Source organism: Muntiacus reevesi, chromosome 2, assembly GCF_963930625.1.
Source record: "Muntiacus reevesi chromosome 2, mMunRee1.1, whole genome shotgun sequence".
Classification (NCBI taxonomy): Eukaryota; Metazoa; Chordata; class Mammalia; order Artiodactyla; family Cervidae; genus Muntiacus; species Muntiacus reevesi.
Window position 1 is genome coordinate 76,892,375 of NC_089250.1, and position 26,516 is coordinate 76,918,890.

The following is a 26,516-nucleotide window of genomic DNA, read 5'->3' on the forward strand; positions in this document are numbered from 1 at the left end:
ATAAAAGGATAGGCAAATCAACCATTCTGTAAGAGGTTTCCTTTGCTAGAGGACACTCTCTCCTGCGCTTGACGGCAGCCACACACACACAGCTCACGCACGTAAACTTGAGGGCCTGATTCCCGAGAGCCGAGACGCCTTGGTCTCGGAACTCATTCGCCATTCTGAACACAGTTCACCGCCATCACGTCTTTGACCACATTTTCTCGCACTCCCCTCGCTCACTCCCCTCCAGTCACGCTTCCAGAATGTTCTCACTGTCTCTGAAACACACACAGCACACTGCTACCTCTGAATGCTGGCACTTTCAGGCCCTCCTCTCTGGAAGGTTCTTCCGCACTCGCCTGCACGGCTGCCTTCCTCACTGCTCCCAGATGCCACCTCCTCAGGAGAGGCTTCCTCGCCCCACCCTTCCGCCCGCCCCCCCTCGCAGCTAACAGCAGGACCACCTGACCATCTGTCTGACGGTGCCTCCCCCTCTCTTTCCTCTTTATCCTGCTCCATCCTGCTTAGTTCCGCTCAGAGAACTTTCCAGTTCAGAAATGCTACCTGTAGCATTCTTCGTTCATCTGCATTTCATCTCTTCCCCGCAAGAAGTAAGCCCGGAAGCGAGGAGCATTGCTTTGCGGGTGTTGTGAGCCCAGGGCTGGGCCCAGTGCCCAGGACTTAGCAGGGGGTGCTTGAGATGGATGTGGGGATGGGTGGGTGGATGGCAGGGGGGGAGAGAGGGAATGGAGGAGGAGGGAGGGTAGAAGGTAAGAAGGAAAGACTGATGCGTGAACAGAGATGGATGGGTAGAGGGGGTGGAAGGATCGGTGGATGGATGGAAGGAAGGAAGGAAGGAAGGAAGGAAGGAAGGAAGGATGGATGGATGGATGGATGGATGGATACAGATGTATCTCAATATATCTTGACACATATTTATCTCAATATCTCTACATGGCTATCTCTATATCCTCATCTGTATCTGTAATGAGGAATGGGACAGGCTGAGTGTTTATGATATACTTGAATGCTCATCGTAACCTTCTAAGGAAAGAAGTATAATGAAATTATATGCCTCTGGGGAGAAAACGGAAGCCTAGAAGTCAGCTATGGTGATGCTGAGATTTGATCTGAGCCCTCAAGAACTGGCCTGTCCAGCTCCAGAGACCCCTCCCCCCTCCCTTTGCCCCTCCATCCAGCCAGTTCTTCTGGAGGGCGGGCTGCAGGAAAGAATGAAGACCCTCTCCGGATGCCTGCCCTGGGCAGCGTGAGAAATGGCTCCAGCCGACATGAGGGACCGTCTCCTGGTCCTCGCCTCGGCAGCGTGGGCCGCGAAGGCTGGCCCGCCCCCTGGGTGAGTCAGCTGAGCTCCTGGCGTCCCTCCCAGAGCCCGAGGACTGGGCAGAGGGCCAGCCCTCTCTGTGCCAGGGGCCGGCGGACCGCCCCCTCCAGAAGCCAGTGCGTGAGGCCCGAGGCGCAGGCCTAACCCTGCCCTCCCGGCCAGCCTGGGCCTCCAGGTCCAGCACCCTGTCCCTTCTGCCCAGAGCCACGTTGAAACCCATGCCTTCAGCAGCAACCATGCACGCGGCAACCTTTAAGGAGTCTGCTGTGGATAAGACGCTCCCAGACACCGTACGCTGAAAACATAGCCTAGCGACTCTCAGTGACCTCCCGGCCAGTATCTCCCCATCCCAGGCCCAGCCCAGGCTCTCTGTTCCCAAGGCCCAGCCAGCCAGCGTGGTTCTAAGGGGCTCGCAGTTATGGGCACATATTAAAAAGGTCTCTCGGCAGGAGCTGCTAATTTCTCCCACATGGGCTGGGTTATTAATCCTTTCTTTCAATAGAGGAGTTGTGTGTGACTTCCTAATTGAGCTGCCATCAATGGAGATTTATTAGCAGTGAAAACAGCAGTCACACCACCTAGAAGAGCAGGGCCCAGTTTTTTGGATCTGCCTTGGATGCGTTTGGGGGGCGAGGAGGGGCTTTTGGTCCCAGGGATGGAGGGGTGGGAAGGCTGCAAGACCCACGCCGCCCATTCTGCAGGTGGAACGCCTGAGTCATCGCTCCTGGGCGAGCCGGCCAAGGGCTCGCGTCCAGCCAGGCCGGGGACTGGACGTGGCCATGAGCTCTCAGCGCTGGGCGGGAGGCTGGCCCGGCCAGCTGCTCCGTGAATCACCAAGCACTGCTGTGAACACAGCTTGGCTACTTCCTGAAGCAACCTCATCGCTTCTCTCTCCAAAGCCTCAGGTTCAGGCAACCAACTGATGCTCCCTTGACCGAATCTTCATTTCCCACCCCTTCTCCTTAATGCTTCGTCACTCAGTCGTGTCAGACTCTTCACAACCCCATGGCCTGTGGCCCACCAGGCTCCTCTGTCCATGGAATTCTCCAGGCCAGAATACTGGAGTGGGTGGCCATGCCCCTCTCCACGGGGATCTTCCCGACTCAGGGATCGAACCCAGGTCTCCCACATTGCGGGCAGATTCTTTACCGTCTGAGCCACCAAGGAAACCCCTGCTTCTCACTACCTGAACGAAAACCATCTTTTCTAATGAAAATGTAAAGACAAGAGTCCAGTCTCACTTCCTATAAGTTTTTATCTGAACTGCGGTCTTGCAACTCAAAGTGCGACCTGCATCCCAGGGACGGGACCGGGGGTGAAGGGTGATATGAGAGATGTAGAACCTTGGGCCCCACCCCAGACCTAGCAAGCCTTGTTAAGTAAGACTCTGCAGCTTAACAAGGAACCCAGCTGACTCTTATGAGCTGTCCAGGGGGAGGAGTACTGCTTAACCCTGGCTGCACATGAGCATCAGCTGGACAGTCGAAACAGGCATGATTGTCCAGCCCTAGTTCTACCATTTTACAGACAGACAGATGCTCAGAACTCAGCTCCATAGAGGGGCAGCCCCTGCCCGCGTGAGAATGTCGCGTGGGACCGTTCAGCTCAAGTCCCCACCAGGTGATCCTGTAGGGGGCTTCCCGGCTCAAAACCTCACTTTGCCCATCTGAAAAACGAGGCCACCAGCAGACCCATCTCCCAGGCTGTTGTGGGAGTTAAATGGGAGAATTCACAGAAAGCATATTTGATATAATAAATCCCGGCCGGTAAAGCAAACACCACGACGTGCCGCAGTTCCTGCAGCGGCTGCCCTGTGCCACCCAACACCTGCAAACTGTCCACGTGTTTATACACAGCACCGCGCTCATCGGCGCTGTTCCTGCTGGATCCTGACCCCAAACCCAGGTGTCTTGGCCCTGAACCCCAGCATTTTTCAAAGTGGGGTTCCCAAGTCCCCTGGTTGGGAGAGGCACTTCATAAAAATGCAGCCGCCCAGGCCACGCCCCTAACCCTGGGCCCTGGCATCTCTTGGAGGAGGCTGGACATTTGCATTTTTACAATCTTTCCAGGCGACCTGTTGCACACACTCTGCATGAGAGCCAAGCCCCACACTTAAGAGGCCACCTGAGGACTAGGGGACCTCCTCCAGGGGAGGCCCTGCGCCCTCAGAGAGCCCAGAGGCAAAGCAAACGAACCCAATTAGCCTCTGAAAGAGGAACTGAGGAGACGCAAACAGCAACCAAAAGTACCCCCGGTCCGCTTCCTCCTCCCTCTCTGATGCAAACCCTGACACCGAGGGCTACTCACTGGGGTGACACCGTCATGGAGGCAGGGCTCCCCGCAAGCCCACTGGTCCTCCCAGGCCTGCGACACCGCCCCCGACGGCCCCCACCGAGTCCCGTTCGGCTCTTCAACCATTAGCGGGGCCAGCCCCTCCAAGCCCCCCAGCCCTAGAGCGGTCTAAGCAAGCCCAAGCCGCCGCGGGTCAGCAGCTTAAAGCTAAGCCCACGGCCCACGCCTCACCTGTGGGCGGAGGCCAGCCCCTCCGCTCCTGCTTAAGCATCAAGGTGGCCCTCGAAGCCGGGAGATTTCCCCCAGGCTTCCCTCCTGCCCCTGGATTCTGGCACGTCATAAAGTGGCTTGGGGCTCCTGGGTTTTACAAGCTCTGAATCAACAGGGCGCTGTTGGTTTAGCCCGTTTGGGTGTTTACTTTCACTAGCAACAGTGGCTGATGGGGAGTCGAGCCGCGGCAGCAAAGACTAAGTGAAGGAAGTTCACCCCAGGCGGGTCCTCCGGGTCGGCCTGGACAGGGGACACTGCTGACTGTCTGCCTGCCACTCTCCATCTCAGGGCTGCCTGGCCAAGGATGCCCGAGAGCCACAGGGGAGAGGAGGAGAGGCTGGCCAGGGAGATCAGGTGCGCAGGGCAGGCGCGTTCTGTTAACCGCTGCCAATGGTCACAGCTGCCGAAGGGAGTGCGTTGGATCCCAGAGACTTCCCATACACGTTTTTCTTTACATTATAAAGCACACACATGAGGAGGCAATTCATGGTCATGGGTCAAAGGAAGGATGACAACAGGTGACTGCCTGAGTCTGAAGCCCAGCTCGCTGATATCTCAGCTTGGGGGACCTTGGGCAAGTCATTCCAACGCTCCCTGCCTCTGTTTTCTCATCTATAAGATGGGAACGCATCACACGGTGCTGACCTCAGAGGGCTGTCTGCAGATTAAATGAGCTGGCGCACGGGAAGTGTGTGGCACCTCGTCAGAGCTCTGTAAGCGTCAGTTCTGTTTATTTTTATGGCTGAACTTCATGAGACCACAGAGCAGGAACGATTCCCATTCTGGAGCTGAGGGCGCTGAGCCTCCCGGAGGAGGAGCTCCACCCCACTGGGAGCTCACAGTTACGGAAGGCGGGCTGGCAGAACTTGACCCCAGACTGTGGGATTCCCCCACCCGGAGGGACTCCTTTTCAGCAAAATGGGGGGGACTCAGTGGGAAAGCAGCCAGCCAGCCTGAACCGCGAGGGCCCCCGGCCCGCCACGTCAGTCTCACCCGGGCTCCAGCACTGACCATCCCCCAGCCGCAGAGCCCCCCTCGCCTGATCTCCGGGCCCCTGGCCTTGGCCGTGAGCCTGGCCTGGCCCAGAACGCGGCGCTGTGGCCTCGACCGGGAGGGGCGGGGAGCAGGCCCGGCAGACATCCTGGCTGCCGCTGGGTCTCCCCTGGGAAGCGGGAGACGGGGACAGGGGAGCCGGATTCACCCTGAGTCGCGGGTTCACCTGTGCGCGCGACCTGTGAGCACCCACAGCACAGGAGCGGGGTGCAGCGTCTGCAAATATAGGGGGTCCGCGGCGCTGCAGACCGCGCTCCAGCTCTGGACCTCAGGGGGTCTCAGCGTCCTCACACGGAAAACGGAGCACGAACCCCGGGCCCTGCAGGACTGGGACCTCCCCCCAAGTCCCCATGCCACTGTACTCACAAGGAGCCCCGAAGAATAGTCCCAGTAACCAAGACCCTTCCCAGCGGCTCCGTGAGTCTCCACCTGAGTAGTGAGCTCCCTGGCCGCTGGGGGACCCAGGCAACCAGGGCAGAGAACTGGACAAGAGCTTTAACCCCTAGCTCCACCCTTGCCCTTGCCAGCCACGTGATGAGCAAATCAGTTAGCCCTTCTGAACCTCAGCTTGCCAAATACAAGCTCAGTCTTTAAGATGAGTCTCCGAGGCTGGGGGACTTCCCTGGCGGCCCAGTCCAGTGGCTAAGACTCCATGCTCCCTGCACAGGGGTGTGGGTCTGATCCCTGGTCAAGGAACCAGGAGTCCACATGCTGCACAGTGTGGCCAAAATTTTTTTTAATGATAAAGCTTTTTTAAAAACTAGAAGCATGGGAGAAAATCTTTGTGCCTTTGAATCAGACCCAAAAATAAAAGTGTTCTGAGGCTATGGTGAGGATGGAAATGAGTTAACATACATGGCAGCTGGGGGCACAGAGCAACTCTTCAATGAAGGGGAGATTCGCCTGCCCCACCCCTGCAAAATGAGCTCGGCAAAAGGCCACAATCCCAGAATCAGGTAACCATATCAATCAGCGGAGACGCCACCCCAATCCTGGGCTCCCCAAAACCCAGCTTTCCTGTAACTGCCACCCAGCCAACCCACAGCAGATAACCATCTGAGCTCCGCTGAGCAGCAGGGTTGCGGCTTGCTGCCAGCTCACCTAAGGCAAAGAGTGTTTTTGAGCCCCCAGACCTGCCACCACCTGGCTGTGTGCTCTTGGCAGTGACACGGGGGCAGAGAGAGGTAGGCAGCACGTGCTTTGCAGAGCATCGGGGACGGTGACCATGGGGGCAGGACGAGCCATACCGCAAGGGAGACAAGGGGTTATTCTACTGAAACAGCCCCACTTTACAGATGAGAAGGCTGAGGCACAGAGCACTAAGTAACTTCCCTGGGACTAAACAGTTAGTGGCAGCAGCAGGATGTGAACCCAGGCCACCAGTCCTAACCAGCACCCTGCTGCTGCCTCCCATCATGTTGGTTTCTGATGTTTCTGACACGTGGCTCCTTGGTCATTGCTTAAAAGCCACCTCAGGGCAGAGGCCTGGCCCACCTGCCCTCTGCTCCACGCCCCGATGTCCTCCCAGATCTGCAGCTATACCCTCTCGAGGGCGGCGATCCAGCGTGGAGCGGGGGGAGGGCGCCCACAGCCCCTGAGGGTCGCCAAGCTGGTCTCCAACTTCTGTGAGATGATTAATCAACCATCGTCACGCCTGATGGAGCTCAGCCTGGGTGTCCCGGGACTCAGCAGGACATGGATGTCACAGTTGGCCTGGCTGCTTTACTAGCGGTGGGACCACAGAGCGATTAGCCTGACCCCTCTGTGCTCTGGTCTTCCCATCTGTAAAATGGGGACGGATGCTGAGCTCCCAGGGTTCTCACAGGGCTTCAGGAGCAACGGAGAAAGTGCTCGACACACAGGGTGACTAATAATTGTTGCCTGTCCTTTACCTCTTCCCTGTCTCCCTCCTCTCCTCTCTCCCTCTGGTCTTCAAGGATGTATCAGCATCTGCTCTGTGCCAGGCATGGTGCTGAACAGATTTCCCCCAGCGGTCCAGTGGCCAAGACTCCACGCTTCCACTGCCGGGGGTGCAGGTTCGACTCCTGGTCGGGAACTAAGATCCCACACGTGGCACTGTGCGGCCATAGATAAGTAGGTATGTGTCTGCTCAACCACTTAGTCAAGTCTGACTCTGTGACCCCGTGGACTGTAGCTCACCAGGCTCTTCTGCCCATAGAATTTTCCAGGCAGAATGGAGTGGGTTGCCATTTCCTACTCCAGAGGATCTTCCCGACCCAGGGATCAAACCCACATCTCCCGCATTAGCGGACAGATTCTTTACCACTGAGCCACCAGGGAAGCCCATCGTGACATTTGTTTGAAATAATGTCTTTGCCAGCTTGTTGACTGTGGATTTTCCCCACTAGAATGTGACCTCTGGGATATCCAGGACTTTGTTTTGTTCAATGCTGGATCCCTAGTTGCTAGCACTATATGATATACTCCCAAAGGAGAAGGGGGCCGCAGAGGATGAGATGCCTAAATAGCATCACCGACTCAAAGGACATGAATTTGAGCAAAGTCCAGGAGAGAGTGAAGGGCAGGGCAGCCTGGCGTCTGCAGTTAATGGGGTCACGAAGAGTCAGATGTGACTTAGCGACTGAATAACAGAGAGACCAGAGTATGCTTTTAATTTGCAAGAATCACGTTAAGGAGCCCGTAAGAGTCATGTGGGTCATTCTGGCTGCTGGCAGGGACAGACGGACAAGAGAGCATCTCTGATTTATGAAGCGAAGTGCGATCAGTTTGCCCGTCTGGTCTCCCTCATTCTAAGGACTTCCACAAAGCTCTGCCGTGCGATCACCCACCTCCCACATCAGACTTCGGGAGTGAGGTGGAGGGGTGAGGGAGAGCTGGTGAGGGAGGGACAGACAGGTTGTCTACGCTCTCACTTTCAGAGAACGGCATATGAAATAATTGCATTTCCACATGGGAAACGATGGGACTGGACCTTACCTCCCACCACACACAAAAATGGATCTGAGATGGTTTTATCCGTAAATCTCCTAATAAAAGCCAGAATCAAAAAACTTTTAGAAGAAAACAGAAGAGAGTATGTCTGCTATCATCAAATGGGCGGAGACTTCTTAGGGGAATGTAAAGAATAATAATCCCCAAAGAAGAGAATAAATTAGACTTCATAAAAGTAAAATATTGATGCTCTTAATATGGCACAATTGAGAAAATAAATGGGTGAGCAACAGACTGGGGGGAAATATTCATAATACATAACTCTGACAATGCATAAATGACTACTGCATATTAACAATAAAAATACAAGGGACTTCTCTGAAGGTCCAGGGGTTAAGACTCCACTTCCAATGCAGGGTGCATGGGTCCAATCCCTGCTCAGGGAACTAAGATCCCGCAAAGCCACGCAGTGCGGCACAGCCAGAAATAAAAAAAGTAAAAATATGAGTAACCCAATAAAAAATGAACAAAATCTTTGCACTAACACTTTAGCAAAGAAGACATATGACATCCAATAAGTACACAGATTACGGGTCAGCAGCACTAGTCTTCAGGGAGATGCAAGTGATGGATTATGCACAAGACACCATCCTACACTCACTGGCAAGACTGTGATTCGAAAGAGGGACAGAGCCAAGTACTGGTGAGCACGTGGAGCAAGAGGAATTCCCAGATGCTCTGGTACGGAGTGTAGAATGATTTGGAAAACACATACATTGAAACATATACTTTCCCCCGTGACCCAGCAATTCCATTTCTGGGTATTCACCCAAAAGAAAAGAAAGCATTTGTCCACAAGGGCCTTGAAGGAGAATGTTCACAGCTGCCTTATTCATGATCCCCAAACCCCGGAAACAACCCAAATGTCTATCAGTGGTAAATAAACAATTGTTATATTCATACAACTGAATACTGTTCAGCAATTAAAACAATAAAAGAGAGAGAGAACCGCCAAATCACGCAATAACAGCCCTGGATCTCAGAAAACATCATGCTAAGTGGAACCAACCAGACACAAGAGTCCATGCCGTACCAGCCCATGACATGAAGTTCTGGAAGAAGGGAAGCTCCCCCAGGTGACAGAAACCACACCAGTGGTTGCCTGTGGGGGGCTGGGGAGGGGGCGGTGGGGGAGGAGGAAGCGTCAGGAGTGGAGGAAAACGCCCTTGGTCTTGCTTTGAGTGGCGGTCACATGGGTGTACACAAGGGTCACAAACCACTGCGTCTGTGCCATCTTGGCTATCGTAATTACAGCTCAGTGAAACATATTTGTGCCACAAAAGAGTCACTGCAAACAGCATATGAGAAAAGCCATTTTCTAGCCCACACCTCGTCCCCACACCCCCAGTTCCTGCAGAATGAGCAAAGGGAGCTTGCACTGCGTGCGGAGCAGGCACGGCTCGGCGGGAACCGCTGTAGGTGTTTTCTGAAATGCGATGACCAGACAGGCCCCCTGGCCAGGCAGGGAGAAAGCCCAGGGGAGGCTCGCATGGGGTGAGGGACACGTCCACGCTGTCTTTCTACCCCACCGGGCAGCCTGGAGATGCTTGTCTTCATGCTTTCATTTTTTTCCAACAAACATTCTGGAGTCAGCGGCTGTGTGCCAGGCCCTGGCAAATACCCCACTGGCCCCTAATCCTAATGAAGAGACTGACAGGTAAATTAGGTGTCAGCAAATAGAGAGGGGCACCCTGAGCCCTGTGCAGGGTGGGCAAGCTTCCCCCTTATGGGGGCCTGTCTAAACAGGGGCTTTGGATAAGGAGGGGTTAACTGAGCAATGGAAGGATGGTGGGCAGGCACAGCAGTGGGTGTCTAACTTCATGGGGCGGGGGGGTGGTCAGAATCACCAGGCCCCTCGAAAAGTCTCCAGCCCAGACCTCCTTGCAGGCCAACTGAATCAAGAGTCTCTGATTCAGAGGTGGACATCGCATTTTACCTTGTAAGTTCCCAGGTGATTCCAACACTCAGCTAAGACGAGAACTAGCGTTCTGGATGGAGGGGACAGTGCAGGCAGAAGCCCAGGAGCCAGAGGAAGATCCCAATGGATCTGGGAACTGCGGAGCAGAGAGGAGAGGGAAGCCAAGAAATTCCGCTGAGCAGGTGCGGCGGGCCGAACCGGGCCGCCATCAAGGCTTCCCGTCCCCCCAGAAGTCAGAACGCACCCTCTGTTTGAAAACAGAGCCTTTGATGACATAAACGAGGATGCAGACGAAATCATCCTGGAGTGGGGGCGCTGACCCCCAATGACAGTGACCTCAGAGGGGTCAGACAGGCGCACACAGAGGACATCCTGTGAAGACAGAGGCAGAGATGCAGTGATGCGTGTACAAGCCAAGGAACAAGAGCGACCACCAGCCCCCACCGGAAGCCAGGCGAGGGGCCTAGGATTGTCTCCCCAGAGCCTCCAGGAAGGGACCACCCTTGCCGACACGCTGATCTCAGGCTTGTGCGCTCCGGATCTCTGAGAGTCGATGTCTGTTGCTGGAAGGCTCCCCAGCGGTGGTATCTGGCTTCCCCCATCCTCGGAATTTGCACAAGGGGGACAGCATGGGTTCCTCCGTCACAGGGAACTTGCAGCTGAAGCTGAGAGCTCAGAGCAACTCAAGGGTAAGAACTGTCACACGTCCAGGGGCTCAGACGCGGAGGGGCTGCCCCCAGCTGCGACCGTGTGGAGGCTGACTGTTGGGCAAGGCAGGGTGTTCCCTTCTGACCTCTTCCACGTTCTCCTATGAGTAGGAGAAGGGTTATCTGCCTGGCGAGGGTGGGGGTGGCCTCCAGAGCTTGGGAGGTCTGAGAAGGTTCAAAACAGTCTCTCTGCTGCAAAGAGGGGAGAAAACTCAAAAGACCTCTTTGGCAACACTGAGGAGCAGGTGGAAACGAGGCTAGGAAATAGCACAGGGCGTCTCTCCGGGCACAAGTGAGATGGGACCTCAGCTGTGCTGGCCAGAAAAGAAACGGAAGGGATCTGCCTTTCCAGCAAGTAACTCCGCTTTCCAAAGAGTGGCCTTCCAGGGCGTTGTTCGAGATTTTTCCACTAGATTCTGAGAAATCACCCTTGATCCCTGAGACATCGTGTAGTAAGGATTCCTCCAAAGTCAATAAGTTAACCCTGAAAATCAGCAGCAGCGCACCCACTAAGTGTTTTTCTTACCAGCTCACCTTCCCCGAAGGGAGTATGTGAAATCAATTTGTGAACAAGTATTTATAGTACACATACTCTGTCAATACAGGGCTTCACAGGGGGCGCCGATGGTGAAGAACTTGCCTGCCAATGCAGGAGACGTGAGAGATGTGGGTTGGATCCCTGGATCAGGAAGATCCCCTGGAGGAGGGTACGGCAACCCACTCCAGCATTCTTGCCTGGACAATCCCACGGACAGAGGAGCCGGGCGGGCTACAGTCCCTGGGGTCCCAAAGAGTCGGACAAGACTGAAGGGAATTGGCATGCACGCACGGTGTCATGGACTGTTGTGTCGACAAGTATTGTAGGCATCCCTAAGAACCTTAGAGAAATGAATGGGGAGCCGATTAGGCCATAAATGCTTGTGAAATGGCCACGTGCTGACCCAGGAGAACAGAGCAGAGGAGGAGATGGAACAGCAGAGGATTCTGACGTCCCCCTGTGAGAGGAGACAGTGGTCCATCGGTAGCTTTGCTCTTGCCAGAAAGGCAGGGTGTCATAGAAACCAAACGCAGGTATTTCATAGAACTTGAAAGTTGGAGACTCTACCTCAGCTCCCTACCAAGTAAAAATGAGTGAATCACCTTACCAAGAAAGTCTCGGTTTCCTTATCTGTCAAAGCACAGTAGTTGAATCAGCCAAATGCTTTTTTATGAGAATGAAAAAAACCAAAAATGCTCTGTTCAAAGTTCAAACTACTTTTTAACACCCTGGGGAAGTGTGTGCAGTCAGTGAGGATTCTTAAAAATATCAGGCTGATGGGAGATAAAGGGGCTGGAAGGACCCAGAGATGGAGAGGGATGGGGCTCCTGTCAAGGGTCCCTCTGGCTCCCCACCTTGCTGCAAACCACAGCCCCATCCTGAAGACTGAGTCATCTGCCAGAAAGGGGAGACCTTATCTTCTCAAAATCCCCCAGTCACCGAGGAAGAGCCTGAGTTTCCTTCCCCAAACATCTTGAGATGTTCAAAACCAAGAGCAGGGCGGGGCAGCCACCGTGACTAGCACTCGGGGGCCAGGGCTCTGCTGGGTAGAGGAGGGGAATTCCAGGGCTTCTGAGATGATGTTTTTCAAACACTTGTTTTCCCTTGTTGTCTGTGTTGGGTCTTTTTTCTCTCACATCAGAGCACAGACTCACCACCAGATCCAGCCTGACCCCTACCCTGACTCACCGGCCTTGGGAAAGACCACAGGCCTCCTTCCTCCTCTTCCGAGGACCGATCGAGACCAAGTCCCACCTTCTCTCTCAAAGCAGGTCCCAGTCCCCTTGCTGAAGGAAGGCCAGTCTTCCTCGACCCGTTTTGCATAAAATATTCATGCTTTCCCTTCGCTCGTGGGTGTCTGATTAAGACTACCTCTGATGAGTCTAAGACATGAGCAGTCCTCAGCTGACCCACAGAGTGTTTTAATTTGTTGCGGCTTTTTAAAAATCAGGGATGAACTGGGATCGTAGGACTGGCGTATATACAGTACTGTGTGTAACGAAGATGGCTAGTGGGAAGATGCTGCATAACACAGGGAACTCGGCCCCCGTGCTCTGTGATGACCTTGAGGGGTGGGAGGAAGCCGGGGGTGGGAGGGAGGTTCAAGAAGAGGGGATATATGTATACCTAAAGCTCGTTCCCTTTGCTGTTCATCAGAAATTAACACATTGTAAAACAATTATGCTCCAGGAATAAAACAAAAATCATGAGATTATTGGTTTATCTTTTCTTAAAAAAAAACAATCAGATTTGGCCACTCGAGTCGACACTCTCACATGAAAAGGCCGGCTGGGTTTGAGCAACAGCAGCCGACTGAGACAGGGAACGCGCCATCCTGGCCCCCAGCCCCCACCACACCTGCTGTTGCCCCCACACACCACCACACTCAGGTCCATCACCTCCCCGCTCTCTGTAGGTAGCTGATTTTGTGACACCTAATTATGGTAAAATGTCCAGTAAAAAGGGGGGGGGGAGCCTGAAACATAACTGAATATGGAACATTACTCTAACAAAAAAAATATTCTCAGAAGAACAAGACTTCAAAAGTTACATAAACAGCTTTTGTTTCTGTAACAATGCTTACTTCTTTCCTTCTTTATGCTTTTTAAAATGACTTCTAAACTCTCAAAAGCTGAGCTGACAATAAGTTTTGTCAGGTCTAACTACAAAATCCAACAACACACTTGCCCAAAGTACCTAAAAGAGCTCAGAACAGTTTCATCTTTTGAAGTCTGGGGGAGCTGGGCCAGGTCTCTGCTCAGAGCCTTGTCAAATGGCAGATCTTGGCCCCCCGTCCCCATACAGGATTCTGAAAATCTTCTGCATCTTTGTTTGGGTATCTTTATCTCTACTAGACCACAGGCTCATGAAGGACAGAGAAAACATCACACTCATCTGCAGGCCCTCAGCACCGCACCAGACAGTGAGCAGATTCTCAGGAAACACAGAGATGCGCTGAGGGTGATGGGGATGCCTGGCTCCTGCATGCCACAACCCCTGCTCAAAGCCCACTCTGCTAGAACAAGTCATTCAGCCCTCATCTCCATCCTTTTCCTCTAAAAGGGCATGATGACAAGAACACTACCCACTGAGCACTCAGCCTAGTGACTGCAGGAGTCACCATTCTGTAAGCGAGAGCCACTGCGATGTTATTATTATTCCACTGAAAGAAGAGACGAGGACCAGCGGCAGAGGACGCTCAGCACAGCCAACTCACTCCAGCTGCGTCTGCCCTTCTTGAGACCAGCCCAACACGCAGACACTTCAAATCTTCTCAACCAAGCTGCGGGCTACTTCTCAGCCATAGTATTTTTTACTGGAACCCTCCACAAGTAAGCAGAGAGAAACCCTGAGATGTGCTCGGTCTCTGGCCCCGCTGGTCAGCTTGCACCGCCGTTCGCCCCTGTGGGCCCTGCACAATCCTACAGCGCACCCTACCTGGGCGACAAGGCCCGGCGTGGAAGGTCGTGCCCCCCGCACTCGGCACAGACGCGCCCCGGCCAGAGCCGCACTTACAGCACTCGATGGGGTTGGACGCGGTCTGCAGGGAGACGATCCTGCCGCTGGCCTCGGGGATGTGCACGCGGAACACCAGCCTCACGCGCGTGTTCTTCCGCCCGATGTCGGTCTCGCCTTTCCGCAGCTCGATGTCCGCGTTCCTCAGCTTCAGGATCCCCGCGCAGTCGATGCTGCCGCAGAGGAGAGAAGCCACTGACTCGGGGAGCTGGAGGTCCCCCCACCGTGGGCGGTTGCAATATACGGATCCGTTGTTCCGCCAGGAATTGAGACCGCAATGGGGGTGGCGTGGGGGTAAAACAAGGCAATCAGGGAAACTCCCCAGTGGAGTTAAACTTCTCTAGGGAGAGTCTGCCTCCAACTGTCCTACTCTCAAAAGTATCTGAAAAAACTCAAACACACAGCTGGGGAAATTGCTTATGGACTATGCGATAGCAAGAATAGTGTATCGACAGTAAACACCTTGAATCTGATACATGTACCGTGGTGTAAAAAAGGCATAATGTTTGCAGCTCACTCTCAGTCGGATCGGGAAAAAAACGGAGGGATGGGGAGAAAGTCATAAAGCAAACGTGGAAAAGGTTAACAATTGGGGAACCTGAGAAGGCGGTGTAACAGAGGAGTTCTCTGTACGCTGCTCGCAGTTCTCAAGTTTGAGGTTATTCTCTAATAAAGTTGTTTGTACTCCAACACACGGGTGCAATGTTTCCCACATTTTAGCCATATGCATATCAGGCCCGTGAGGTTACATCTACCTGCATTATTATTTAATGATTTTTAAGTCAAATAAATACTTTTCATAAAAATAAGCTTAGCCTCATTCCAAAGAACATAATCTAAAGGTGGGTAAGCAGCCTTCCTCTCAACACACCTGAAAAATATCAGGGTCTAGAACTTTTCACGTGGAAGCTTTGAAACCAGCAGTCTCTGTAGGTACATCACAGACTGGGTCCCCCATCAAGCTGCTCCCATCAATTCCAAGGAGTCAAGCCCACACCTCCGCCACACGGCCCCACCACTTCCCTGTGAGGACCCCCCGCCCTCACCCCCCCAGCCTTACGTCGCCCTCATGTTGTTTTTTGGCTCCAGCGGAATCTCCAAGACTTTGGTGTTGCCCACAATCTTCTCATAGCTGGTGGTGGTGACAGTTTTCCCTGTGATCCGATGTACCTGGTAGAAGGCATGGGGCTTGAGGATCCGCTCGTCGGCCGTCCCAATGAAGATCTGAAGCCCCAGGGGCTTGTTCTCCATGTAGCCGTGGAGCTGAGGGTGAGAAAGCAAAGCAAATTGTTACAGCACCATTAACACACAGGGAATTGGGCTTCCCGGGGGGAAAGAATCCGCCTGCCAATGCAGGAGATGCAGGTTCGATCCCTGGGCTGGGAAGATCCCCCAGAGAAGGAAATGGCAAGCCACTCTAGTATTCTTGCCTGGAGAATCCCCTGGACAGAGGAGCCTGGAGGGCTACAGTCCGTGGGGTCGCAAAGAGTCAGACGCGACTGAGCAACGACAATGGAGGCTGCAGTCCCAACAAACAAAGACCAGACAAGCGCCTGAGCGGCAGAAGGGACGCAGGACTGCTGCAGAGTCCAGAGTGACGGAGAGCTGGACGCCACCTGGATGCCAGCCAGAGGGGACGCTTGGATAAAACACAGGGAGCCTCTCTAAAAATGAATATTAAGCAGCTTGAGAAAGAATCTGATAGATCAGAGCTGCATTTATGGAGAAACAGCCAGAAACTATGCTTCACTGGTGACTGGGGTCACGGAGATGGTAGTGAGAATAGAAAATAATTGGAAAAGATAAACCGGAGCTCTTGACAGTGGTTGCCTAGAAAGATCAGAAAACGGCACTTTCAATTTTTATATGACTATATTTCAATTAACAAGTCAAATTTTATAGTTTTAAAAAAGAGCAAGGCAAAAGTACTGTCATCGAGGTTAAAAGAAAATGAAAGACTGGAAGAAATTACATGTACTATATAATGGCAAAGGATTAATACGTAGAATACGTAAAGTATGCCTACAGAGGGGACTTCTCTGGTGAGAAGGTCACCAGAGGTGAACCCACACCCCCTTTTTCCCTAGGAATAAGGACACTGAGCCTCTCTGGTAAGTGTTAGGGATAAAACAAGGAATAGAGACCTGGTCCCTGTGTTTTGGAACTTAGAGTCTAGTGCGGAGTGGGGAATAGGAGAAGAAAGAAGAAAACCTAAAACAAGCAAATAAATGAAATCATTAAACACTGTATTAACTCCTAGATGGCAACAAACATTCCCGCTAGATTAACTTGGCTCAGGGGACAGCAGCGGTTCCACAGGAATGCAGAAGATTAAACTGCAAACTGTTTTAAGAAGTGGGTACTGGACACTTGCAAAACACCAATAGCTCGTATAGACGTTAATTTTTACAAACACACCAAAAGGCATGATCATAGCCAGGAGTTTCCATAGCCACCTTAGGATGCTAGAGAACTCCCCTCTAGGAAAGCTTAGCGCCGAACAAACAAACAAACAGAAGTTCTAAGTTCCTACACACAGGGACCAGGTTTATGTTCCTTGTTTATCCCTAACACCTACCAGAGAGGCTCAGTGTTCCTATTCCTGGGGAAAAGGGGGTGGGGCCATTCACCTCTGGTGACCTTCTCACCAGAGAAGCCGCCTCTGTAGGGGGTTCACTGGCAGTCCAGTAGTTAAGAGTCTGCCGTGCAACGCAGGGAAACCAGTTCAGTCCCTGGTCCAGGACGATCCCGGGTGCTCTGGAGCAACTGAGCCCACGGGCTCTGCAACAAGAGGAGCCCCACAGGGAGGAGCCCCACGGGGAGAAGCCCCCACGGGGAGGAGCCCCACGGGGAGAAGCCCCCACGAGGAGGAGCCCCATGATGAGGAGCCCCACGGGGAGGAGCCCCACAGGGAGGAGCCCCCACAGTGAGGAGCCCCATGATGAGGAGCCCCCACGGGGAGGAGCCCCCATGGGGAGGAGCCCCACGATGAGGAGCCCCACGGGGAGGAGCCCCACGATGAGGAGCCCCACAGGGAGGAGCCCCCACAGTGAGGAGCCCCACGGGGAGGAGCCCCCACAGTGAGGAGCCCCACGACGAGGAGCCCCACGGGGAGGAGCCCCACGATGAGGAGCCCCATGGGGAGGAGCCCCATGATGAGGAGCCCCACGGGGAGGAGCCCCATGATGAGGAGCCCCACGGGGAGGAGCCCCATGATGAGGAGCCCCACGGGGAGGAGCCCCATGATGAGGAGCCCCACGGGGAGGAGCCCCATGATGAGGAGCCCCCATGGTGAGGAGCCCCACGGGGAGGAGACTCACAGTGAGGAGCCCCACGCGTCACAGCTAGAGGGCGGCCCCCACCTGCCGCAGTCAAAGAAACCCGTGAGCAGCAGCGGAGACCCAACAGAGCCATAAACAAATATGTAAATATTCTTAAAAAAAAAAAAAAAAGAATGACTTCCAAATGAATAAGTAAAGGACAAGATTCCTGGCCATCCTATTTAAAATCGAGTCCTACCCTCCACGACTCTCCCTAACTCCTTCCCCTTCTTTTCATCCCATAAAACATCCTATATATTTTCTCAGTTCCTTTTGCTTAGGTCTTTCTTTTGCAACTAGACTATCACCTCCTTGCAGGCATGGATGTCTACTGATTTAATTTGCCACAGAATCCCTAGCACCTAGAATAATGCTTGGCACATGGCAGGCATTCTAATACAATTTGCTAAATAAGTTAATAAACAGAACCCAACAGCAAAACAGCCAACACGTTTGAACAGGTAATTCACAGAAAAATGAATGACCATTAGCATAGAAAAGATGCTTCACTTGCCTTCTAAACAGAAAAGTTAAACAACTATGGGAATCCATGTTTCACCCACTAGAGAAGCACCCATGTAGATATTTGATAATATTAGGTATTCTGGAGGCTGTGAGAACACAGACACTCTCCTGAAGGTGAGTAATGTAAGAATGTAAATGGTATAACTATTTTTCGAGTAGCAGCTATTAAAATTAAAAATACAGGGAGGGAGGATCGGGATGGGGAACACATGCAAATCCATGGCTGATTCGTGTCAATGTATGGCAAAAACCACTATAATATTGTAAAGTAATTAGCCTCCAACTAATAAAAATAAATGAAAAAATAAAATAAAATAAAAATAAAAATACATATTCCCTATGACCTAATAAATCCACTTCTCAGTATGTACCCCAGATGAAATCTGCATACAAGAGATAAGCACAAAAATGGTTGATGAACACAGTTCCATCAATTAGGCTTATGAGTAATATAACAAGTCCTGGCTATGAAAGACTGCAACAGTCTAAAAACAACAGTATGGTAGAGATCTATGACCTTGCCCATGAAGATGGAAGACATAACTACTGAAAGAGAAAAGCAACTTGTAAAAACAAATTTTGTTATATGGATAGCAGGATACAACTTATTATTTTTAATAATAATGCTGCATGTTTTTGATCCATTCATTTATACTCATGTAAATACAACAGCAAAAGGTGTGGAAGGATGTGCTCCGAACTGAGCATACCATGATCACTTACAGGGACGGAGGAGGAGATCAAGGTTGAGGCCAAGGTCAAAGAGGACTTCAACTCAACCCGCAAAGTTACAGGCAGAAGAGCTGCCTGGAAACCTGTGAAATTCAACACTGGTTTTTGAAAATTACACATCAGAAAAGAGAAAAGGATGCTGAGCTAAGAGTTAGAAGCTGGGTTCCTATCTGGCCACTCCACAGCTGAGAGACGCTGGGAAAATCCCGTACTCTTTCTGTGACCCTGCTCCTTTCTCTGCAACTGGGAGGAAGCGGGGTTATGACAAGTGACGACTCACTTGAGATCCCACCCTTCCACAGAGTTCTACAAGAGTTCAGTAGGCTCTCCAGTCAACCATGAACCCAAGGCTCCAGGGCAATAGATGATCACATGTGGTCTAGAATTCCACTGTTCAAGACAGCAGCTTATACAAAAATTGAACTGAGAAGTCAGTTTCTCAGTCACACGAGCCACAAATGACTGGAGGCTACCACAATGGATGGCAAGATACAGGACGTTTTCATCCTCGAGAAAGTTCTACCAGACAACGCCAGTTCAGAAAGATGGCATCTCTCGTGCCCCTCTAAGCCCTAGACCAAGAGGCAAGCTCAGGGTGGAGCAGGGCCAGATGGCAACCTTCTTCATAACCTGACAAGCTGACACCCACAACATTTACATAGGTGTCCGATACACACCCGAGAAGCACCCTTGGGCAAAGGTGGAAATGCAGTCGGTCTTATCTTTCCACCCCCCATGCAAATTGCAGAACAAGGTACTGATGGAGACAAAATCACAGGAGGAAGGGCAGCGTGGAGAAGAGGTTTTGTTTTTGTTGATCTTGCCTTGCCTTTGGACCCAAGATAAACTCTCCTCACCTGCTGTTCTGGCTTTCTCGGGAGGTGGCAATTACAGAATCGGTCAGAATCAAGGAGGAAAGTAGGTGGCATAGATAGTGACCCTAATGGTCTGAGGCTCCTTCTGCCTCCCCGTGACCTAAGAGCAGAAATGGCGGGCTGCGTGCATTCAGGGTAAACAGCCAGAGAGCAGCTGAGCCGGAACCTGTCAGCCCCACGGCTCTGCCTGAGTGCCGCCGCCTCCGGCTCCCCCTCCCCAGCGGCGCGTCAATCAATCAGGTCACCCTGCCTCCCTCCCCCCACCAGTGACATGTCAATCAGGTCACCGCTGCCTCCCCCCTCCCAGTGACATGTCAATCAAGTCACTGCTGCCTCCCCCCCCCCCAGTGACATGTCAATCAGGTCACTGCTGCCTCCCCCCCCCAGTGACATGTCAATCAGGTCACCGCTGCCTCCCCCCTCCCAGTGACATGTCAATCAAGTCACTGCTGCCTCCCCCCCCAGTGACATGTCAATCAGGTCACCGCTGCCTCCCCCCCCTAGTGACATGTCAATCAAGTCACTGCTGCCTCCCCCCCCAGTGACATGTCAATCAGGTCACTGCTGCCTCCCCCCCCCAGTGACATGTCAATCAAGTCACTGCTGCCTCCCCACCCAGTGACATGTCAATCAAGTCACCGCTGCCTCCCCCCCAGTGACATGTCAATCAAGTCACCGCTGCCTCCCCCCCAGTGACATGTCAATCAAGTCACCGCTGCCTCCCCCCTCCCAGTGACATGTCAATCAAGTCACCGCTGCCTCCCCCCCCAGTGACATGTCAATCAAGTCACCGCTGCCTCCCCCCCAGTGACATGTCAATCAAGTCACCGCTGCCTCCCCCGCTCCCAGTGACATGTCAATCAAGTCACCGCTGCCTCCCCCCCAGTGACATGTCAATCAAGTCACCGCTGCCTCCCCCAGTGCCGGCCCTGCTCTCTCGCTGACCTCCTGCTGGCGTGTAACAGAACCGCTCACTGAGCCTTAAAAAAATGCAAATCGGACCCAGACATCCCCCTTCCCCCGCCCCCCCCTTACAACCCTCCAAAGACTTCCTGTGGCCAGAGAATAAAATTCAAACTTGATGCCATGGTCTATTTGTGAGGCTGCCAACAGCCCAGCCTCTGTCTTCCTATCCACCCCCCATTACACTCCTGCCGACACCAGCCACGCTCCTGGTCGCTGAGTGCACCAAGCTCTCTCCAACCTCAGGGCCTTTGCACAGCCACCTTCTCTGCTCACATACTCTTCTTCCACCGGTACTTTTGGCCCTCAGATCTTCAGGTCTCTCCCAAACCACCATTATTTACACAGACCCAGTGCTGGAGCCAGCTCTTTCAGACTGGCAAGAGTCAGTTGGGTAAACTTCCAGGAGTTCTGAAGAGCCGTCAGACATCATTTTGATAGCCTGAAATCAACCACGGTGAGGATATTCACACCACAGAGATTAGCAAATGCTAAAAGTCGGGGCTCTTTTTTCCAGAAGAGTGGATCTTAAAGATTCACTCACACACCGCTGGAATAATCCCTTCGTTACCATCTGACATTGTCTTGCTGGTTGTTAATTTGCTCAGTACCTCCTTCCCATTTGAACAGGAAGTCCTCGGTAGAAGGAAGTGTGCTTGTTTTGCTCGGCGTGATCACTAAGTCAGTGGCCACCATCAACGGCAGTGCGGTGACTAAGCGTACGCTGCCCTCAGGCCAGGGGCCGTGCTCCACGTTTCACGCGTGCAGCCACGGCTCTGGGCAGGACGGGCCCATTCCACACACGGGGACACTGAGGCTGGCGCGGGCCTGGCAGGGTGCGCCGGCCCTCTGGGCTCTGAGTCCACGTCCACAGTGCGCTGTGCCCTGGCCATCTGGGGGCTCACAGCTGCTCTGTGACCTACCGCTACAGGTCAGAAAGACCAGGCTGGGTTCTCACAGGAGACACAAGCCAGTGCTAAATGATAAGATCCAGAGAGTTCTTCCTGCTGAACAAGAAGCGGGGGAGGCGGGCGGAGGGAGCGAAGCAGAGAAACGGGCAACAGCAACCAAAACAAACAAGGCTGCCTCTTGAGAGAGGAACCTGCTGCTCTCAGCAGGAACTCTCTGGGTCTCAGAGCAGCCTCGGCAAAGCCGGGCTAGCTGATGCCATGTCACAGTCGGATCCCACCTCACCCGTGTGAGCTCCTCCTCCCAGAGGGGGCGGGGGGCAGGCATTTAACGTTTGGTCAGACACCCCCAGCTCTGCACCCAGGCCCTGCTTCTTACGAGCGGCTGTGCAGCCCCAGAGCAGTGACCCCGCCTCGCTGAGCCTCCATGTGCTCCTGGGAGACCGGGACACCACCCCCCACTTCCCTGGGCTCTTTGAAGCCTAAACAAGATGACCTCTGCAGGGCCCCGGAGCCCGGCACACAGGGGGTGCCCACGAAACAAGACTTCTTGTCATCAGAGGATGATGCAACTCAAAACACGGAGGCGGTAAGACAGAACTGAATGGAGGAGTGAAGAATGAATGCGAAAGACTCAAAGTGTGAAAAACGACCCGAAACACACTCGTGTGTGGTGAAACCCAGGCACTCACCCCCTCATCTCTGTGGGCGGCTGGAGAGCCCCTGATGTGGAGGGCGGGGAGGACCACAACACCTAAGCTGGAAAGACAGCCTCCCCTCCCCTCTTCACCCTCCCCCTCCCCAGAAGGTGGCAGAAGGTGCCCAGAGCATGTGCATTCTGGGGGAGCCTTGCCAGCTCTCTGGAGGTTTGATGAGAGCATATAGCGATTCACTTGCTTCTCCAAAAACTGAGTGATTGGGTCTTGCACACAGGGCTTGATGTCTTGGGAAGGCATGACCCACCCCTGAGGTCCCAAACACCCTATGGTCCCCCATTAGAGGAAGACCAGGGTCTTGAGGCCTCTTTCCAGGCTTCTCCAAAGATACGGTCATCTCAGGGGTGCTTGTCAAGCAGGGTGGCCTCCCAGCCATAGCAGACGCCTGCCTGCCCTCCCGTGGCAACCTAGAAGCTCAGAGTCAGTCAGCTTCCAAAGCAGAAGAGGTTCCACTTGCTGCAGCTGAGTGAGAGCGAACGTGTTCCACGTCTTGTAATTTCCCAGGCAGTCGACAAGATTCCAGGAAGAAGGGGGTGTTTCTGACCGCGAGGGTCTGCTGCACAGGCAGGCGGGTGTCAGAGCTGACTGCACCTGCACAACAACGTCCAGAGGGAAAGGTGGGCCCATCCCTTTTGGGATGAGAAGGCTGAGGCTTAGTGGGGTTAAGCCACTTGCTCATGACCCTACAGCTCCAAAGTCATCGGTGGAACTGCTGGGATGTGACCAGACCTGCCTCTTCTCTGTCAGCTGCCCTCAGATGCTCCCAGATCTCAGACTGTGTCTATTAAGACAGGCAGGTCCATCCCACCTACTCAGCCAAAGGAACAAGGAATACAAGGAATGGTGTCTGCATCTCAGAGACCCCCAGGTTCCCAGAGAAAGCTCATAAGGCCCACCCTCACCCCCAAATTCAAGCTCTGCCCACTCTTAGGGGCAACTTAACTGTCCTAAGGCACAGATCAAAGGGCATTGGTACATGATAATACTTGCTTTCCCTTGGTCTTGTTATAAAAGTAATAAGGACTCGTGATACACTATAGAAAAAATGGACAATATAAAAATATACGAATTATAGGAGACGCTTGAGAGTCGCTTGGACAGCAAGGAGATCAAACCAGTCCATCCTAAAGGAAATCAGTCCTGAATATTCATTGGAAGGACTGATGTTGAAGCTGAAGCTCCAATACTTTGGCCACCTGATGCAAACAACTGACTCACTGGAAAAGACCCTGATGCTGGGAAAGATTGAAGGTGAGAGAAGGGGATGACAGAGGATGAGATGGTTGAATGGCATCACCAACTTGATGGACATGAGTTTGAGTAAGCTCAGGAGATAGTGAAGGACAGGGGAACCTGGCATACTGCAATCCATGGGGTCGTTCATGACTTAGCAATAGAACAACACAGAGAAAAATACTCCCACAAAATAAATATGCATTTTGGTATACATCTTTCCACACTCCTCTTCTACGCACTTAGGGAAGCACAGCTGGGACTCTATTTTAGATACGGTGTGACCATCGTCCTCTGCCGCTAAATGCTGTTTAATGGGACAATCTCAAATGACTGTATAGAATCTCCCTGGGCTTAGACAGGACAGGACTAGTGAGGCGCCCAGGCACACGATTTAAGGAGGCACTGGCTCTCAGGGCTGTGCAAATGCAAACTGGGTACCTGAGAGTGAGTGCTACCTTAAATTTTGCCCTCCCCTGCACCCCTCGTGTTCATCGTATGTTTGGACCCACAGCTCTAACCCCGCTGCGGTTGGGCATGCAGGTTGTTCAAGCATCCCCTCTTACATAATGCTGCAAAGAGAACTCAGAAATGACACTTCCCTGAAAACCATTCTTCTATCAACTCTGTTCAGAGTTTCTAAATACTCTCAGATGCATGAGGCTGCCATCAAATCTAAAATGTGGGATTGATTTTCAAAATGGCAACTGGCCAGGGAAACTGTTTTGAATTTTACTAAAATCAAATTTTAACGATGTTAAGTAGCTTTTTTTTTTTTTTTGTCAAATTTGGAATATTAGGAAACTGGTATCATCCTCAAAGATTACATTGTGAAAGAAGGAAAAAGTCCATGGGGACAGATCACTGTAATTCCTGACTGCCACACAGCACGCGGGGCGAAGGTCTGTTACAAACGCACACGGATCCCAAGCACACACACGCACGCACACACACACATACACACACACCACCCCCCCCCCCCCGGGAAAACTAGCCCACAAGCGTGCTCTGGCCTCAGTGGTCCCAGCAAGCATCACGTAGCCACCTAATGAGCACATATTAAAGACACCATTAAAATTCCTAACTCATCCCTCCTGCCTAATCCTCCCTGTGCCTCACCTCCACAGTGGATCCGTCTCAAAGTTCTATCAATGTGATTTCCTAAAGGGCACTCAAATCCATCACCACTTCCCCATCCATCACTTCCATCCGAAACACCACTCTCTCTCCCCTAAGGAGTCTCCCTGCATTCCCCCAGTCCTCACGCATCATCTTCTCTCCTGTGGCCAGAATGACTTTTTCTAAATTCCCAGCTCCCACTGTGTGATCTGGCCCCACCCTACATCACACACCCACCCCTTACCATGGGCTCCCTGCGTCTGACCTTTCAGAAACACCCTCTCCCCGAGTTAATTCCTAGTCATACTGCAGAGTGTGGCTCAAATATTATTTCCCAACAAAGTCTGTCCTTGCTCCCTGGATGAGGCGGGGGCTCCCAGTAATAGTTTTCTTTGTTGTGTTTCTCTTAATTGCAGGATATAATTAGGTACCCAATTAACTGTTGCCTGTCTGGTCCATTTCCAACCTCCTGAAGTTCCATGAGCAACTCAACTGCCCTTTTATGAAAGAAGAAACAGATGCTCAGAGATGTGAGGTGCCCAACCAAGCAAGCTGCAGTGCAGAGATTTGAACCCAGGTCTGCGGCAGGAAGGATATTTCCTTCATCTGCTCTATGTCCGACTGATGCGAAAAATGGAACAAGCTCGTCACCCAGGTGAAAGTTGACCTGATGGTAACATATAAACACGAGAGCAGAGTCTGCAGAAACAGGGTGTGCCCAAATCTGTGGCAGACAATTTTGCGGTTATCTGTGAAAATTACAAATTACTACAGTCCCTTGGCTGCAGTAATTCTGCTCCTAGTGAGTGGGTTATCCCATGGATGTGCAACAAAAAATTAATGACAAGGTTATTCAATGCAGCACTCTTTAAAACAGCAAAAGATTGGAAACAACATAAAGGTCCATCGAAAGAGTATGAGTTACATCAGCGGTGGTGTATTATGCTCTATAATACTGTTATTAAAAAATAAGAATGAGGATGCTGGGGACCAGCATGACAGTGAATATGAATGACAACCCCTGGAGTTGTGCAGTGCACAATCTGGGCAACCATACGGGGCACCCTAAGGAAGCTTTTTATATACTGATATAGAATAATCTCCAAAATAAAACATAACTGTGAGAATAAATGTATCTGTTGCGTTTCTAAGGTGGAAAAGGGACATGTGTTATGTATTTATGTGTGTAGTGTGTAAGTGTATATCCAAAATAAAAGTAGAAAAGAAATCAGGCCTTATTTTACAATGTCTACTGGGCTTCAATCACTCCCAGGAAGGAGCTCTGCTGTCCCAGGACTCCATGGTTGAAGCTCCCCTGAACCCAACAGGTGGGTTACAGTTCAACACAAATGAAGGCGTAACATAAAATGAGTAAAGCCAAAATATCCATTCAGACAACGTGAGCCCCTCTGCTTTTCCCTTTAAACCCTGACGTTTCTTTTAAAAGCCACAAAGAAGGAAAACAAAAGCAATGAAGGCAGAAAAGCATGCGCCATGTCCGGTCCCATCCTGTAAGAGGAGTGAAGACTCAGCACCCACCCACGGAAACCTCAGGAGCAGGAGTCCAAGGCGGGGCCCCCCAGCAAAAGAAGAGGCAGGGAGAGGTGCCAGGAGGCCCCCCTCGAGTCCAGGGAGGGGGCCCACACCAGCAGAGAAGCAACCACACACCGCCTGCAGGGGAGCGGCAAGTCTTGGTGGCTCAACATTGGAAACCCAGTGAGGCGCAAGTCCGGTTACCACCGCTGGGCCCAAGCTCCCACCACCTTTTGCCCAACCGCTGCAGGAGACTCTTCACTGGGCCCGTCTCCTGCCTGGACTGTTACCTTAGCCTCCCTCCGGGTCTCTTTGCTTCCATCCTTGCCCGTCTCTTCCCCTTTTCACATGGTCTCCTGCACAACGCAGCTAGGACGTACTTTAAAACGGTACATGAGCGACTTCCCTGGTGGTCCAGTGGTTATGAATTCGCTTTGCGAAGTGGGGGACGAGGGTTCAATCCCCGATCCGGGAACTAAGACCCCACAAGCTGCGGAGC

At 52.4% G+C, this 26,516-nt stretch overlaps 1 protein-coding gene across 3 annotated transcripts in view; it reads right to left on the minus strand.

The window, feature by feature from the left end:
* The window catches only part of NFATC2 (nuclear factor of activated T cells 2), a 158,982-nt gene that overhangs the window by 62,350 nt on the left and 70,116 nt on the right, over nucleotides 1-26,516 (minus strand). For all 3 annotated transcript variants that reach the window (XM_065922193.1, XM_065922191.1, XM_065922192.1), the window contains exons 4-5: nucleotides 15,154-15,356; nucleotides 14,094-14,266 (exon numbers count right to left, since the gene is read on the minus strand). In XM_065922193.1, the coding sequence (XP_065778265.1) occupies nucleotides 14,094-14,266; nucleotides 15,154-15,356 (376 nt within the window). The remainder of the gene's footprint in view (nucleotides 1-14,093; nucleotides 14,267-15,153; nucleotides 15,357-26,516) is intronic.